This window comes from Pleurodeles waltl, chromosome 6 (genome assembly GCF_031143425.1).
Source record: "Pleurodeles waltl isolate 20211129_DDA chromosome 6, aPleWal1.hap1.20221129, whole genome shotgun sequence".
NCBI classification, from domain to species: domain Eukaryota; kingdom Metazoa; phylum Chordata; class Amphibia; order Caudata; family Salamandridae; genus Pleurodeles; species Pleurodeles waltl.
Window position 1 is genome coordinate 756,142,288 of NC_090445.1, and position 17,317 is coordinate 756,159,604.

At 43.1% G+C, this 17,317-nt stretch overlaps 1 protein-coding gene across 1 annotated transcript in view; it reads right to left on the reverse strand.

Annotated features, from left to right (window-relative positions):
* The window catches only part of PLEKHS1 (pleckstrin homology domain containing S1), a 60,337-nt gene that overhangs the window by 8,716 nt on the left and 34,304 nt on the right, over positions 1 to 17,317 (reverse strand). The window contains exons 10-16 of the mRNA XM_069239324.1: positions 16,636 to 16,707; positions 14,912 to 15,030; positions 13,247 to 13,321; positions 8,944 to 9,153; positions 7,555 to 7,653; positions 5,684 to 5,819; positions 4,187 to 4,266 (exon numbers count right to left, since the gene is read on the reverse strand). Coding sequence (XP_069095425.1) covers positions 4,198 to 4,266; positions 5,684 to 5,819; positions 7,555 to 7,653; positions 8,944 to 9,153; positions 13,247 to 13,321; positions 14,912 to 15,030; positions 16,636 to 16,707 — 780 coding nt within the window. The 3' untranslated portion in view covers positions 4,187 to 4,197. The remainder of the gene's footprint in view (positions 1 to 4,186; positions 4,267 to 5,683; positions 5,820 to 7,554; positions 7,654 to 8,943; positions 9,154 to 13,246; positions 13,322 to 14,911; positions 15,031 to 16,635; positions 16,708 to 17,317) is intronic.

Below are 17,317 nucleotides of genomic sequence, written 5' to 3' on the forward strand. Positions count from 1 at the left end.
ATATATATATATGCATACATACACATACATACATTTGTAAACATATATATGTGTTTGTATATATATATATATAAATATATATATATATATATATTTATATATATATATATATATATATATATATATATATATATATATATATATATATATATATATATATATAATAATATGTTTATATTCACTAAAACAATTAAGGATAATGTAACTTTAAAGTTAGGTGACAACATAACATTTTAAACTCAAGAAACCACTGAAATTCACCAGTTATAGTTATCTCAAGTAACTATAACACATGCCCTAAGGTAACTATAACTTGCGCCCCTTCATGTACAGTTTTCTAATTAATAATTTCATTGCAATTGATGCAGTGATATTATCAATAGAAGATGCCATGAGTGATGTAATATTTAGGCTAATTAGCAGTGCATAGCCTGCAGGCCCCCGTCCCGCTTTGGGCCCGAGTACCTCATCCCCAGAACCTTTTTTTTTAAATTAAGCAGACTCCCTCCCTGAGCCAATAGTGGCCCTGGGGATCTCATCCCCCAGGACCTAAACATGTATGTTAAGGGTAGAGGGGCCCCACAGCCCCCTCCCCGAGCCAGTAGTGGCCCAGGGGTCCCCATCTCCCAGGTCCACAACATATAAGTTAAGAGGAAGGGGTGCATAGCCCCTCCCTGAGCCATAAGAGGCCCTGGGGACCCCAACCCATGGGGCCAATTTGCAATCAAAGTTTAAGGGACGGCCACGCACCCCAACTCCACGAGCCTTGATAGGCCCCACAGACACCATCACCCAGGGCTGCACTTAATTTTAATGGGTGGGGTGTGCAGCTCGCCCCACCCTCAAGCATACTGTGGCTCCAGGGACACCATCCCTGGGGCATGTCTTACTTCTAGGTGGGTGCCCCGGTGCCCACCCGTGACACCCACCAAACAGCAAGATGGGGACTGGTGGGGGAGTCCCAGGGTCCCATTCGGCTCGATCCAACCCTCCAGATGCAGGAGTCCGCATTGCTACTGCCCGGTGGGAGCATCTGCTGTTTATTGGCTCCCGCCAGGGGGGAGCAGTGTGTGGCTTCTTGCTTGAAAGAGCACAGGCAGGTAAACAAACATTTGCTCCCACTGAGAGGGGAGCATTTTTCATGTTCCTCCCATGTGAGAGCAGTTATGCCTTACTGGCCCACGTTCTTGCTGGCAGGTAATGCATGTCTCCTCCCATCTGGCTAGAGCTTTAATAATGCGCCCACCGGTTGCGAGCAGACACATGTTTCCCTTCCCATGCAAATGTAGGCAGGGTAACTACTGTGACCTGGAGGTGGGCTCCCCGGAACAAAGAAATTGAGCTGACCCCAGGCGATGGGATCCACTGGGGCCTTTACAGGCTCAGGCACGGGGTCTGCCTGGCCCTTCTACCTTTTCTGACACATTCAGCCCCAAAGGATGTTGTCCCCAGAGTCTATGAAGGCTTGTTGAGGAGGGCAGCATGCCACCTACCCTTATTACTGGCCTGGAAGTCGGGGTCTCCAGGGCATAGTAATGCTCAGGGAGCTGGGCCTCGTGCCCCCTTCCTTTCATTTTCAATGATGGCCCCTGGGCATAAAGTCCTCAGGCCTCCCTGAGGCTTAAGAACAGGGGTCATGTGCCCTCCTGCCCATTAAGTTATCTTTTCTGACTCCCCTGCTTTATTTGGCTCACCTTGGGGGAGTTATTGATAATGTGGGATCTCATGCTTTTTTTTTTATTTTGCTGCAGATTTGCAGTTCCTCAACAATTCATGCCAATTTTCTTTTTTCAAAAAAAAGTCCTAAGATGGCTGCCGCCACATCCTTGATGAAGTGGTGACTGTCAGTCCTATCTCAGCATGAGATCTGTCAACTCCAGAGATCCACTGCGTTGGGAAAAATACAAAGGTTTTGAGTATTAATTGCTTGAAACCACCTGAATGAATTTAACCAAATCACAAAAAGTACTCTTTCTGGACCAAAATCTAGCTTTCTGCAAAATTCGGTGTATATTTGTACAGCTGTTTGTGCTGTAGCTGTGTCTAATGTTCCTATGGAGAGAAGAAGAGAGAAAACACATTTTGTGATTATCTCTTTTTTTACAGACACAAATGCAACAGTAATCCTTGTTCCTTGAGATGCTTACTCACAATAAAATGGAGTAAGTCACAACACTACACGTGATTTGCAAATGAAACAAAGTCACCTCTTCCGCCTGCACTACTCCAACAATGAAGTCTTAAACAAACAGGAAGTCAGAGGAGCAGAGCATGGGGGCATGCTGGGAGAGAGGGAGACACCATCACTGACCGTCAATGGATCATATAGAGCACCATATAACCTTACAGACTGCCTACATCCAGGGAGACCCAGCCCAAGAGTACCCAACTCTGATCTAACTTAGCACTTTTCTGCACACAACTTTCAGTTAGTGGGGGGGCTTCAGGCAGGAGGTGAGAGGCAATCGTTAAAGGCATACTACAGCTGCATGGATTTAGTAAGTTTACTTACAATGCACTGTACTTCTATAACCAATGGCTAGAGAGTAGGAGAGTCATGGCCTGGACATGGGATGACAGCCACCCATGTAAAAAGGAGTATTCTCTGGGTAGACTCCGTCACCCAACAGTGGAGCAACATGCATAAATCAAGTAGAGCACATGTGAGAAACTGGACTGCCAGAATGATAAAATGAAGAGCAGGTTGTCACATTGACAGAGAGGAGGGACTTTCATCCCTAAATAAGGAAATCATAGATCAATGAAGTGGAAAACAGTCCGATTTCGGGTCGAAGTGATATATACGGGGGGCACTAGAGACATGGAATTCCTCCTCCATTCTATCCCTATGGTGTAGAAAATTCCACTGGTGTGTGCTCCTTGCAATGCAGCACTATATCAAGGAAAACACAGCATTTTCCATTATTGTCCAGCTTAAAATGAGGCCCACAGTCATTTTGTGAAGTTCTAAAAGTTTTCATTTACATGTGTTTGCCTTTTGGCCTCAGCATCTTCATGCATCTTTGTAATGTGAGACATATTCTTCCACAGCATCTTCAAATTCCTTTTAATCTTTAAGGCATTGATGTTTATTTTCAGATTAGGTGGGTAACTGAGGGGCATATTTATACTCTGTTTGCGCTGGATTTGCGTCGTTTTTTTTACGCAAATCCGACGCAAAACTAACTCCATATTTATACTTTGGCGTTAGACCCGTCTAGCGCCAAAGATCTTGGAGTTTGCGTCATTTTTTAGCGTGGACACCTTCCTTGCGTTAATGATATGCAAGGTAGGCGTTCCCTTCTAAAAAATGACTCCGAGGCATGTGCGCCGTATTTACAATCCCGGGCAAAAATGACGCCCTGGAGTGGGCGGGTCAAAAAAAATGACGTCCAGGCGCTTTAGCGTCATTTTTTAACGCCTGGTCAGGGCAGGCGTTAAGGGACCTGTGGGCTCGGAAGGAGCCCAGAGGTGCCCTCCCATGCCCCACGGGACACCCCCTGCCACCCTTGCCCACCCCAGGAGGACGCCCAAGGATGGAGGGACCCATCCCAGGGAACTTAAGGTAAGTTCAGGTAAGTATTATTTTTTTTTTTTGGGTGGCATAGGGGGGCCTGATTTGTGCCCCCCTACATGCCACTATGCCCAATGACCATGCCCAGGGGACGTAAGTCCCCTGGGCATGGTCATTGGGCAAGGGGGCATGACTCCTGTCTTTGCTAAGACAGGAGTCATTTAAATGGGGGTTGGGAGTAAAAATAAATGGCGCAAATCGGGTTGAGGCGAAAATTTTGCCTCAGCCTGACTTGCCCCATTTTTTGACGCCCAAGCTCCATTTTCCCCTACGCCGGCGCTGCCTGGTGTAAGTCATTTTTTTTTACGCACACCAGGCAGCTCCGCCGGCTAACGTCATTCCATAAATAAGGCGCCCGCATGGCGCTTTGGAATGGCGTTAGCCGGCGTTAAATTTTTTGACGGACAACTGCGTTGGCGCAGTTGTGCGCCAAAAAGTATAAATACGGCCCTGATTTTTTTCAGGTATGAAAAATGTGTCCTTTCTATCGGGGTGGGGACTGATTTAACACCAAGTAGTTCAGTGACTTTAACAGAAAAGCTGTCAAAATTGTTTGTGCGTCGTGCATCAAGGATAAACCAACTGTACTAGCAAGAGCTTCAGTGCACTCACCTGGTTGTACACTATGGGCACCCAGATCCTTCGGCGTGCAGAACATCAGAGTTCGGTACCCGAACTATGGTAATTGTCACCTACCAAAAAAAAACAGACAGACATAGTTTTCCTAATATTCCCGATCTTGTCAAAGAACACATTTATTTGGGTGCCAGGGTATTCCTTCAAACTTTGCTAGTGCAGTTTATAAGTGTTATATCCCCTGAGGCAAGTATACACTCGCCCAGAGCTTCTATTTCATTTACAACTGTACTGTGAACTTTGGGCTATCTCTATGCTTTCTCTACCGCAGTTATGAGTTCTGACACTATTTTATCCATGCTGCTCCAAGTGTTCTTGCTCCTTCACTACTCTCGCGCTCCTGCATAGAGGCTGCTCTCACGTACTTGCACCCATGCTTTTGCACTCGCTGCTGTCTCAAGCTCTTACTCCTGTGCTCATGCTGTTACCTCCCACATTTGTGCCCACGCTGCTCACATGCTTTTCTTTACTTGTTGGTCTCATTAACTCCCTCCCGCGCTCGAGCTCTTGCCTCACGCTTATATCACATGCATTGGTTCCCAGACTACTGTCTCGTGGGCCTTCCCTCACATTATTCTATTGTAATTTTTCACCAATGCTTCTATTTCACATCTTTGTGCACGCTGACTCTTCCTCCCCTCTTGTGCTCCAGCTTACACGTTATTTTCTTTGCGCCCATGCTTCTCTCCATCAGACTCTTAATTCCTTGCTGTCTTCTCATGCTATTGAACCACAACTTTCTTGATCATGATGTCATGCCACTGACCTTCAGGCCTTGCATCCTTGAGTTCTCTTACACACTTGCACCCAAACTCACGCATTATACTCCCACACTTGTACTCACAAGCTGTCTTTCACCTTCTATTTTAAGCTCTTATACCCATGATGATCTCTCCTCCTCTTGCTCGTACATTCATGACGATCGCTTGTACTCTACCCATAGACCCATGATGATCCCACGTACTCTTACACCCATGATTATCTGTCATACTCTTACATCCATGATTATCTGTCATACTCTTACACCCATGGCGATCTTTTACACTCTTACTGTTACACCCACACTCATGATGATCCCACGTGCTCTTACACCCATGACGCTCTCTTGTACTCTTGCTCTTACGTCCATCACAATGTCTTGTACTCTTGCTCTTACATCCGTGGTGATCTCTCGTACTCTTGCTCTTACACCCATGATGATCTCTTGTACTCTTGCTCTTACACCCATGGTGATCTCTCGTTCTCTTGCTCTTACACCGGTGATGATCCCTTGTGCTATTACACCCATGACGATCTCTCGTACTTTTACTCTTACACCCATCATGATGTCTTGTATTCTTGCTCTTACACCTGTGACAATCTCTTGTACTCTTGCTCTTAAACCCATGGTGAACTCTCATCATCTTGCTCTTACACACAAGATGCTCTCTCACACTCGGTGCTCATGGATGAGCAACCTGCAGCATTCCTCACCTTCTCGCTCCGGGCCATGGTTAAGCTTCTGATCACTTCTTCTTTGCTCTGGATCCCAATTTCATTAACAGCCAGTATGTGGTCTCCGAAGCGAAATGGACATGTCATGTGCTCCGGTCCGTTCCACTGTGCCACACTACCAGGGGTGAGCAGAGCAGAGATGAACATGAAGAATACACCTTTCCCTGTACAATAAGCATGGTCGGCATAGACATGTGGTATGTTTGGCTGCTGGTAGATACTGAGAGAGTTTAAGAGGCGGCTTGGCAGGGATGCCACATCTTTTCAATTCAGAACAACTTCAATAATATTGTGATATAGAGTCTGAATTTGTCAGCCAACAGTGAAAACCCGCCAAGATGAGCAACTGACGTTTTTTGACCATATCCGTTTTTATTGCATTTTGTGTAAATGATCGCAAAACTAAGATGTCAAGCAGAAAGTTACTTATACTCGTTCTTATATTAATTTCGGTAAGCTCTTTATCAGAGAAAAGGGTGACTGATGGACCTTAAGACAACACTAAGGGACAAATAGGAAATTTAAACCAGAGAAATATTATAATATACATGGTACAAGCAAAAACAAAAATCTGTTAAAACTAAGGTAATTCAGTGGTATATCTGTATACAGGAAGGGAGTAAGGGGTTCTGGTGTCTGGCTCCTATGACCAAAACACTGTGTTAATTCCCTGATGTGCTTCATGGGTGCTTAATATTTGACAGTAGTTGCAGGTAGTGGGGTCGGCACCAGCGTTCGTTTTTGGGGACAGGTATTTCTTCTTGACCAGAGCAACAGAGATGAATGCAGAAAAGGGAGAAATAAAAAGCTGTGGAGTTCGGTAAGACAGGCATTCATTAGGGTCGGCAGCGGGCTCTTATGAAAAACTTTGACCCCCTGCACTGACTTTTTTTTCACAAATTAAACACTGTGGCCCATTTTAATACTTTTTTTGCGCCGCATTTGCGCCGCTTTTTGACGCAAAAACGGCTCAAATTTACAAAATATAATTGCATTTTCCAAGTTTGCGCCGCTTTTGCGTCAAAAAAATGACGCAAATGCGGCGCTAAAAAAGTATAAATATGGGCCTGAATCTCAAGATCTGTGTATGGCTCCTGCTGCACCTGCCATTAAGTGATGGGAGCAGAATAAACACGCGGATGATCAGGCAGAGGGCTGATATCGTCAGTGATAGTCATTTTCACTGGATAGCTAAACATTTGCATGATCTAATAATATATAACCAGGCCCACAGGATATGGTGGTTTATTTTCAAACATCCTTCTGGGACACCGTTACTGAATTTAATGTAGATGAAATTAGGATATCATATTATGATTTTTGTTCATTAATAAGATTGGATGCAGTGATCTGTGGTTACAGAACAATATTTAATACAAGTTTTTCATTTATTGGGATGATGCTTCTTCAATAACAACATTTTAGATGTAACTATCACAGTATGCTTTTGAGAATTACAATTAACTTATTTAATGTAAAACTACGTATTTTGTCACATAACCATAACACTAGTCCTTAATTTAAAAGTGTAGTTAAGCGTTAAGCAATGAAGTGTTGTATGCAGTTTTTGATGACTGCTGTGATATTGCCTCTATCTCTGTAAATAGCAGGTGCCCTACAAAAGCCATGAGTTCTAACAACTAACCTATTGTAAATACCACGTTCCTCAGCAGGAATGGCATATAACGAACCGACCTGCCATATATTGTATGGATATCTCTATAATCGTTCACCACAACTGCCCATGTTGCCCCTTTTGCAGGGGGTACTGTGGTGTGTCTTGAGGTGAACCCCCTTGGTGCAGTTTTAGTTGTCCTCAGTTCACGTGTGCCCATAAGAGTTACACCTACCATATTCTCTCTCCAACTTCCACGAGCTCCATGTAGGTAAGGAGGTCTTCTTTGGGCAATGAAATGTTCTCTTCGGTGAACAGACTTGGATCTTCAGAGCTGTAAGAAGTAGAAGCCATATTTTACATCTGGATCCTCATAATGCACATTTACTCATCTTTATCGCAGAATCATTCTATGGGGGTGCTGTGTTACTATTCACATTATCCTTTGCTAAACTTAGGAATGCTGCAAGCGCACAGGCTTTCAGTAGCACCACTGGAAGGCCAGGTTGTAGAAAAAAAAATGTGGAATGTACCTATCTTAGTGAATGGCAGACTTGTGTTCAATTGACCGGCAGTCGGCTTTGGTTCCCCAGTGGTAGTGAGATGACCACCATCTGAATTACAGAACCTGTGATGGCGACGGGCCGAAGAGCATTGTTTTTGACAGTGTTCATCACTGTGATACCATTATCGACAGTGGCAGGATCCACCTCCCTTTTCAATATTACTAAACTGGTCATAACTTATTGTTAAGGGATCTGGCAAAACCAGGTGACCTAATCCATGGCTATCAGCAACATTGTTGGGTTCCTTCTACATGTGGTCAGAAAACCCTCATCTAAGGCCTGACATGCCTAATTTTTTGTTGTTGTGAAAGATGGTTGACAGTGAAGATGCACAAAGTTTTGCTGCATCTATTATGACTCCGATTCTTCATGAATGCATTCATGATGTTCCTCTGACACCAACTGCAATTTTAGTGTTGATTGATGGAACACATTCATTTGCTTTTAGCAAAGGCTGACCTTGAGGTAATCTTAGTGAACTATCCAGAGATCACTCTTCTGCAGAAATTCTGAAAGAAGAGGCTTATTTTTCTGTATGGCGCTGGCTGTCAGTGCACTGATTACTGCAGTCCAGTATTCTACATTCTACCATACTGTGATGCTGAAGGAGAGAGGGCAAGAGAGAGAAATCGCAGCAGGTGCGTTCCCGCCTTTCAGTCCACGCAATGTTTCCGGCTGGCAGTGTAAGTATTGAGTTGAGTTGCTGCAGTGGACGTGGGAAATAAAAAAAAATCCCCATAAAAATAGTTGAGACACACAAAAAACATAAGGGGCAATGAAAAGATGACGCTATTACGTGGACCTAACTGGCATCTAACCTAACATCTAATAGGGGGATTGTGAAACTTGCTTGAAATGTGCACTGGGGCACAATGAACTAGCATTAAAACGTACACTCAACTAGGGCACTTTGACTACATTGCTGCTGCCATTCTGTACTATTTTTCATGCAAACAAAACTTGGTAAGTAAAACTATTAAAAAAAAGTCTGAATTATAGGCACTGTCAATGCTTTTTGTATGTTACACTCTATAACTAAGCACAAGAACATATCTCACCTGAACAATCTCGGAAGGGATGGTGTGCTCCTGCGCTTTTTGCAGTTCCTTCTCTCTATGCTGCACCTCTGCTTCAAGGGTGATGCCTCTGTCCCGTGACCTTCCTCACACGTGCTGCTTTCATCCGAGCCAAGAGAGCACGCACTGATAGAGTCATAAAAAGATTCTGGGGATCCCACCTCACTGTCCGTGTTGCACTCCACAGGGGAGCTGTGGGAAAAAAACAACACACCTCCGGTGAGAAGTCGCCACATAAAGACTTACTGAAGGTGTGACTTTCAAGACTCAACAGTGCGACAAAAGCCACTGAGTCACAAAGTAGACTACATAAACATACTGTACACGGAGAAACTCTGTCGGTGCTACAGAATTTGCAAAACAGCACAGCCAGAGTGAGTTCGAATGAGAATCACGGACGTTGCTGCGAAAGGTACACTACGCACTCAGAACTGGCTCTCTGTAATACAAGCGAGCTTCACATTTGAAAATTATACATTTTGTTTGTTACGTCCATGACTGCATACATCCAACCACACGCAATGAAAAATAATTAATGACTATTTTAACAGTATTAGAGTTCCAACAAACGGTGTAGTCTAAAATGTGGTGATTGGGTAAAAGGAGGAACAGAAAATACCATACAAGTCCCTCGGATTGTGGAAACACACGCATATTCAGAAACGCCGCATCGAATTCCGCATACGTGTACCACCTGCTCTGAGTGGGTGCATAAATGTCAATTCGCCAGAATGTCAGGGGTAGTGGGAGTGGGAGTGACATCACATGCCCCTTGACCTTCAATTTCTCTCACTTACTCATACTTACTTACACATTCACTCTTACACACACTCACTTACCTGCAAGCACCAACACATCATACATTTATAAGTATTTGTTTTCATTACCTCAGATGCCAGGGAAGGTCATATTCCAGCTAACTGTACTCCATTTTTATAACACCAATAGTGAATAGCGAGACATTATTTACCATTAGTGTTATAAAAAAATGAGAGAAGGCAAAGAGTTGAGCCCCAACCAATGTCCATCAGGGCAGGCTGCCACTGTGTTGCTGGCACTGATTTTGCCAACTCTGAGGCCAGGCGTTTCAAACACAGTGCCAGGGGTTGCATGAGGCAAGCCAGGGGTCAAACTGAGACCCCTTGGGGCCACTTAATATTGTCCATGAGTGGTGGTAAATGGGAAAGGGAGTTATTTTGTAGGTTGTGGGGAGGGCAGAGCAGGTGCGAGAGAGCTGGGGGAGTGTTTGCTTCTCTCTCTATTGCACAAGAGAAGGTGGGAGGAGACGGGGTGCAGCAGGTTCGTGCACCCCCACAGCATGCACAAGGGAATTATATCTAGCTAACCATGGGTTTACTTTACTTGGCGCAAAATGTATGTACCTTGACTACATATCACTGAATAAAACAAAAGTTAAAGTGATGTTATAGTTTGGTGAAGATATCAGCTAGAAAAAAACAGTTTAAATGTACAAAACCACTGAAATTCACCAGTCATAGATATATCTCAAATAATTGTAACACATGCCCTAAGGTAACTATAGTTTGCAGGCCTATCATACACAGTTTTCCCATCAATAATTTCATTGCAAATGTTGCAGTGATATTATGAATGATGTCATAGAAGATGTCATGAGTGTTGTAATATGCAGGGTAATTAGCAGTGCATGGCAAGGGTGCAAGTTATAGTTACCTTAGGGCATGAGTTATAGTTACTTGGGATAAATGTAACTGCTGAATTTCAGTGGTTTTGCACATTTAAAGCAGTACTTTTTAACTGACATCCTCACCTATCTATAATGTCTCTTTTACCTTTGTTTTTTTTAGAGAAGTTCTAGAATTTTTTTAATGTAAAGTAATATTTTATTACCATAGGTAAAGCAAACCCTTGCTGCGCATGACCTTCGGCTGTGCGCAGTGGGGTGGAGTCTCCCCTCAGGCACCCAGCCCCGATGTATAAAGCAGATCTATCATCCTACTCTAAAAATCACGAATGCTTTTAATCAAATGTATATTTCAATAATATACGCAATGCAATGTTTATTCGTATTGATTACTTCAAAATATTGAATAAAGTTTTATTAAAATTTGTGTCTGTGACTCTCTCTTTTTACATAATTTCTATTATTACATTTTTTGTATGAAAATGTGAAAATAGTCAGATATGCTTTTTTTTAAAAACATGTTTCCGAGACTTCCTTTTACCATTTTCAGCAAAAAATGCAATCATAAAAACAACCACAAGGACTTTGTTCTACATCTTCAGGGCACATAGAATGCAGTCACAGAATAAGCCTCTAAATGGTACTGCACTCACAGCTGTACAGCAAAAGTTCCAAGCTGGGAAATGCTGTAAAAAATATGGTAGTTTCTCCTGGGGTCATGGTTCAATGATCACTCCTTGAAGGGGTAGTAAATAATAAATGAGCGGCTGTGACCACTCATTTATTTTTCACTTTTGCCCATTTTTTTTATTTTTCTTGATGTCCCTGTCAGGACCGGACAGACAGGACGGCTGAAGCTGAGTCCCAAGATGGCTGCCAGCACTTCCTTGTTGACGTGTTGGTAGCTATTCATATATCAGTACCGGGTCAGCTGTATCCGCAGAGGTTCCGCGTCCCTAGATATCTATAATTTTTAAACTCTAATATCTAAAAAAAATACGGAACGGATTTAACCCAAATCACAAAAGCAAGCCGGCTGGACCAACAGCTAGCCTTATGCCAAATGTAGTGTAATTCAGTCCAGCGGTTTAGGCTGTAGTCGTGTTCAAAATCTCTATGGGAAAATGCATGAGGAAAATGCGTTTTGGCCCCCCCTTTTTCTCGGCCCCCGCTTCACAGATCACCTAAAAATCTTTAAGACAGCAGCTGAACCGACTGAAGTATAAGTTTTGAAATGTTCGTGAAGATTCGTCAAGCAGTGCTAAAGTCATTGGTAAAACAACAAACTCTCTCCCTATGGAAACTAGGTCCTAACTATAACTACCTACTGGTGTCCGCCAGTACGTAATATGTATATATATCTATCTATATATCTATCTCTCGCTTTCTCTCTCTCTATCTATATATATATATACACACACATGTATACACACACATATACATATATCAAGTTATGTAGATATGTAGTTGTTACTTTCTCAATATTTTGGTCCTCTGAAGTTTTGCCACAATGTTTCACATCACAATATTTATATAGTTGTTATTTCAACATATTTCGAGACACAACCATATAGAGACTGACTTTTACTGAGTATTGAAATAGTTCAATGGAAATAGCAATTCAAGCACTTCTTCTGTTTGGGCAGGGCAGACCTTAAACATCTGGGGCCATATTACAGAATGAGGTGCATACAAGGAGAATATGCCATAATATACTGAACAAGGTGCCCCCAGGGCAGCCGCATATTTGCATTGCCCTGGGTGCAGTGCATTCAAGTGAAAATGGAGCGGCTGCTTTAAAGCCGCTCCACGTTTCACTGTGCAGGCAGCAACCCACCTGCACTTTTAAGGTGGATTACAGAGCCCCTTGAAGGCGGGTTTAGTGAGCGAGTGAACCCACTTGCAAGGGGATATCTGGGGGTCCAAAGGACTGCCTTTCCCCCTCAAGCGTGCTGCCATCGGGGGCGCACTGACAGTGCGCCACCTGACAGCTTCTTTGCCTCTTCGCTCGTGTGTACAAAATGGTGCAGGCACAGACGCAAAGGGATTCCCTCATTTGCATGGGGCCACACCCCCATGCAAATGAGGGACCACCCTCTGGTGATAGGTCTGGCACTATATGTGAGCCAGCGCTAACTGTATTACAGAAAGGGCCCCAGGGGCACACAAAGTGGGAGCACATACCCGCTGCGCCCCCAGGGCACATTCCATAATACAACCCCAGATGTCCACGCTGGCGTATCCATGGATTTATAATTAGTTAATGACTTTGTACTGTTTCGAAGAGTTGTCAGATTTGGCTAGGTCGGCCATGAGGCAGATTTTAAATGTTGAAAAAATTGTTGTTTTGTTTAAAAACAATCTATCTCCAAGTTTCTCAAATCATACAAGAGTCTTCATGCAGGATGACTATGCCACAGAAGCTTTATGAGATGGCATAAAGTCTTGCTTGTGAAAGGTACCACTTATCTAAAGTATCAGCATTTTACTGCAAAGAAAATTTGAAAATATTGGTAATGGTCAATGAGATCATTGTGTTTTCATGATACGGACCACCATCTTTCTTATAAAGATGTTGTGAGAAATTGCAATGGTACTTTGACAAATAAAGGCACTACTTACACAAGAGAGTCTTGAGAGCAGGACGATTTTGTTGCATTATCCATATTCATGTAAGCACTTTCAACTAACTGTGGTCTAAAAGAAATGAAAATGTATGTTAGTTACAAGTCAAATGTTCTAAGCAAAGCCATACAGCTGGATGGATATTTTATGAAGGTGTCAGCTTCCCGCTGCTTACACCTCCCTGGCAAATATACACATCTTGATTCTTTTAACCCACTTTTAATAACTACTATTAACATCTGCTAAGGATGGACTTTCAATACAAATGCCTCTACACGTACCACCTGCAAGCTTGGGGAAAAGCTCTTATGAGTGTTGACTTCCCACGAGCCCCTCCTGTTATTTCTAGCCTTTCTTCTCTTTCCATCTTTTGGTAGAGGCTACTGTGTTTGTGTGCTTGTGCATCCTTTGCCACACTCTGTGTGTAAGAGAAGCTCAGGTTAGGTCACCTGATAGAACACTTTGTTAAATTTTTGGAATATACATCGGCACACCGAGGGATAGTATTTTAGATTTTCAAATGTTGATACAATTGCAGGATTTATAGAAATGAAAATTGGTGCAAATGAGTACAAGCCAAGGAGCATAGGGCTGACAAGTAAACGGAAGGGCAGAATCTATTAAATGAGTAGTTCCCTCAAATTTCATATTTTAAATTCACAGTGTCACTTTGACAGGTGAATAAAGGGTTTATAGCCATGACAATGTACTCCAAAATAGCGACAGCTAGGAGTGATATTAACACATCCGCTCTCAGAATTTGTCAAAGCACTTCTCCTGCGCAGATTTAAGCGAGACAGTGATTAGTATTACAGACTTTACACATAGTTGCAATCAGTGCGCAATTTGTAAATACAAACATACCGGTGCTTAAAGCTCTCCTCAGAAACACAGTGGCTGCTGCGATTACATATGTTCGCCATCCCTGGCCCCTTTAATCCGTTTACAGCCACTCCCTACCCCTTCAACTCAATCTTGCAGGTCTCTGCTTTCTCTCTTTGTGATGCTTTTCTGTCTTTCTCGTCTTTCCCATATAATTTTTTTTGCTCGCAGTAATTGCCTGATGCGGAAAAATAAGTGCCGGCCCCCAAAAATAAGTTCTGGTCCTCCCCTGTCCCCCAGCAACCACCAGCTCAAATTAAGCACTGTTTGCACTAAAATGTACTACTTGGTTTCTGCAGTGCATTAAATATGTATTGTTCATTTAAAGAAGCTCTGGCCACTTCCAGCACTGCAATAGTCTACAATAAGTCAGAATGTCTGCTGTACCTCAGAGGAGCTCCTGCATTTACTGAGATGGTCAAGTACAGACATCAGTAAAGATGGCTCTTGAGTTCCTGCCAGTGCCTGAAATTCTTTTTATATTACTTTAGATTCGAATTATGAGTAGCTTTTCTGTGAACAGCTATGGGAAAAGTAAACCACAAGCCGTACTTTAAAAATGGTATTGTCTCAATGTTTAAGATCAGCTTTTGGTGTGTGGACACCGCAGGGTTTCTTTTGCCTGAGACCATAACTGGTTTGCCAGGGTATGTTGCTTTGTTATTTTGCTTTGTTTGCTTCAACTTCAGTCGAGGTGAAACTGACATGCTCTTGACATTGTTCTCAAAACATAAATATTGTACTCTTTCTATTTTAACCCTCACACTGAGATATACTTACATACTTCTCATCTCCATATAGTGATTCTTGTTGCCATTCTTTACTTCACAATCCTCACTTTCATCTGACTGTTCAGAATCAGGGAGATCGTCAGGCTTCTCGCGGTGTCTCTCGAGCTCCTAAGTTTGTGAAAAGTTTAAAATGTTGGGTCCCTGAGACAAATATACATCAAATAATTATACCAAGGCAAACAAAACTGGATACCTTAGAAGCGACATTGCATTTGAGTGGAGCTAATAATTGCTAGCATTAACTACCTGAATGGTATTCCTTTTATCAGTCACACCGATGAGCTTTTGACCTGCCACTTTTGGGTTACATACAAATATCTGTGCAGTAATCATATGAATGCAGTGCACTGTCTCACACGCCAATCACGGAAACGGGTCAATGCTGTGAAGTGTCAGAGCTCTTAATAAAGTGTGGTGCTATCTGTTCCAAAGAAAGACTCTTAAACCAGTGCAAGAATATTCCCGCCACAATTCCAGCTCCTCATAAATTGTTCATGTGAGTGCAGGATGTTATGCTGGATGGAATTTTCTAGAGTGCTACATTCACTCAGTAAGGACATTATTCCCCACCAACACTTCTAAATGTAGGCCAGTGGCTGTATTACGCAAAGTGTTCCGGGGGCGCACCGGTGTGTTCAGCCACTCGGGGTGCACATGACGGACTGTAGCATTACAGAAGGGTCTGCGGACGCTTGTGTGGTCCCTTCTGTAATACTGGCAGCGCTGTCACATATCTAGCTCCAGCGCTATTGTGAGAAGAAAGGCCCTCCCTTGGATGGACACGTGGCCTCATACTAATGAGGAATTCACTTTGCCTAGGGTCTGCGCCATATTATGGACGCGAGCGCAGAGGCAAACAGCCCTTAGAAGGAGCATTAAAAGTGTATCACTAAAAGGTGGCACACTCGTGCATCCCTGAGAATAGCCCTTTGGAGGGGTAATGGGTACCAATGGATGCCCCAGACACCCCCCTGGAGGCGAGTGCAGTCACTTACTGCATTACTGATGACTGTTTCCTCTTTCGAGTTCAGGCAGCTTGCTGTCTCAACTGTGAAACACAAGCAGTTTGTAAGAGTCTGTGGCTGCCATGGAGGCAGGGCACTCACTGTAATAGGACACAATACATCAGGTGCACTTTTTGAAAGAAGTGCAATCGTGCACCGGTGGGCAGTGTGCCCTATGTATAACATTGGCCTAGATGATTAATGATCCACTTTTCAATCTAAGTACATATGCCTTTTACAATCTTAATAAAGTGAACTCCAAAGCGGAGTAGAGTGTGTGGAAATGCCAGACTTTGGCTCTGTGTAGCTTGTTATCTGGACATTTTTTTCTGAAGGCTTTAATTATATTCTGTATTGAACCCTGTGGAAAAGCTGCATAATCATTACACCGTAGTCTCAGTAATCTATCTCAATGTACTGTGGTGCCCGTCTAGTATCTGCCAGGTCTCTGTTAAGGGTAATACATCAAGACTGACACACCAGCACACACCATAAACAAAGCTCTCTGTATTCACTAACATGATAGGTCTCATCACCCTGTGAATGGCACTCCTTTTATCACCCTCATAATGGGGACTGACCAAGCCGTCTCCACTAGTGCAACTTTAAGCTAGAGGTTACAGGTTTAGTTCCAGCATTAATATGAGGAAAGTCAAACCTCAAACAACATATACTGCCATACTCCGGTGGATTTCTACATTGGTATTACCTTGTTGATGTGGTTCATGCATTTTGGGGAACTGTAATGTCCTGTTGCCAAGCCATCCTCGTTGTTACAGTACTAGATTATAAACAAAAGAATACACATGTTGAGCATTTATTAAAATGGACAGGAGGCGATGACAGATTTAAGGTTCTCAGACTGAGCAACTGCAAATGATTCCTTATGGGTGCTGCCTTATAGAAATATTTCCTGTTCCCTTGGAGACACAGATCTGATCAGAAGAAAAGGAAGAGAGAATGTTTTCCTCAAATCAAGATTCTAATTTCAATTTACCTCCTTGACCAGCACTTACACAGATGGGTAGCTTGCAGAAGCTCACATTTCTACCTCATGCAGGGAACCTCTAGATCGCGTGGGATCTTCCTTTGCAGGAGGGAAGTGATGGTACTCTGACAAGTCAGAGTCAGCAAGTACAACCCATTAATGTTTGTTCTTACAGCTAGATACATGCATCTCACACATTGTGTTGTGACTTATGAGTATCACTGGCAGGGCATTCTATACCCTCTGATGCTTTGTGTAACTCAAGACTCACCGCCATCTCAATCCACCTTCTATCCTCTCACCTTCCTTGGAACCCATCTAAACTTGACTTACTGGTCTGCACTGTTGATGCTAAACCTTTGCACTACTTTTTTTTAACTGTTCATAGAAGCAGATGTAACTA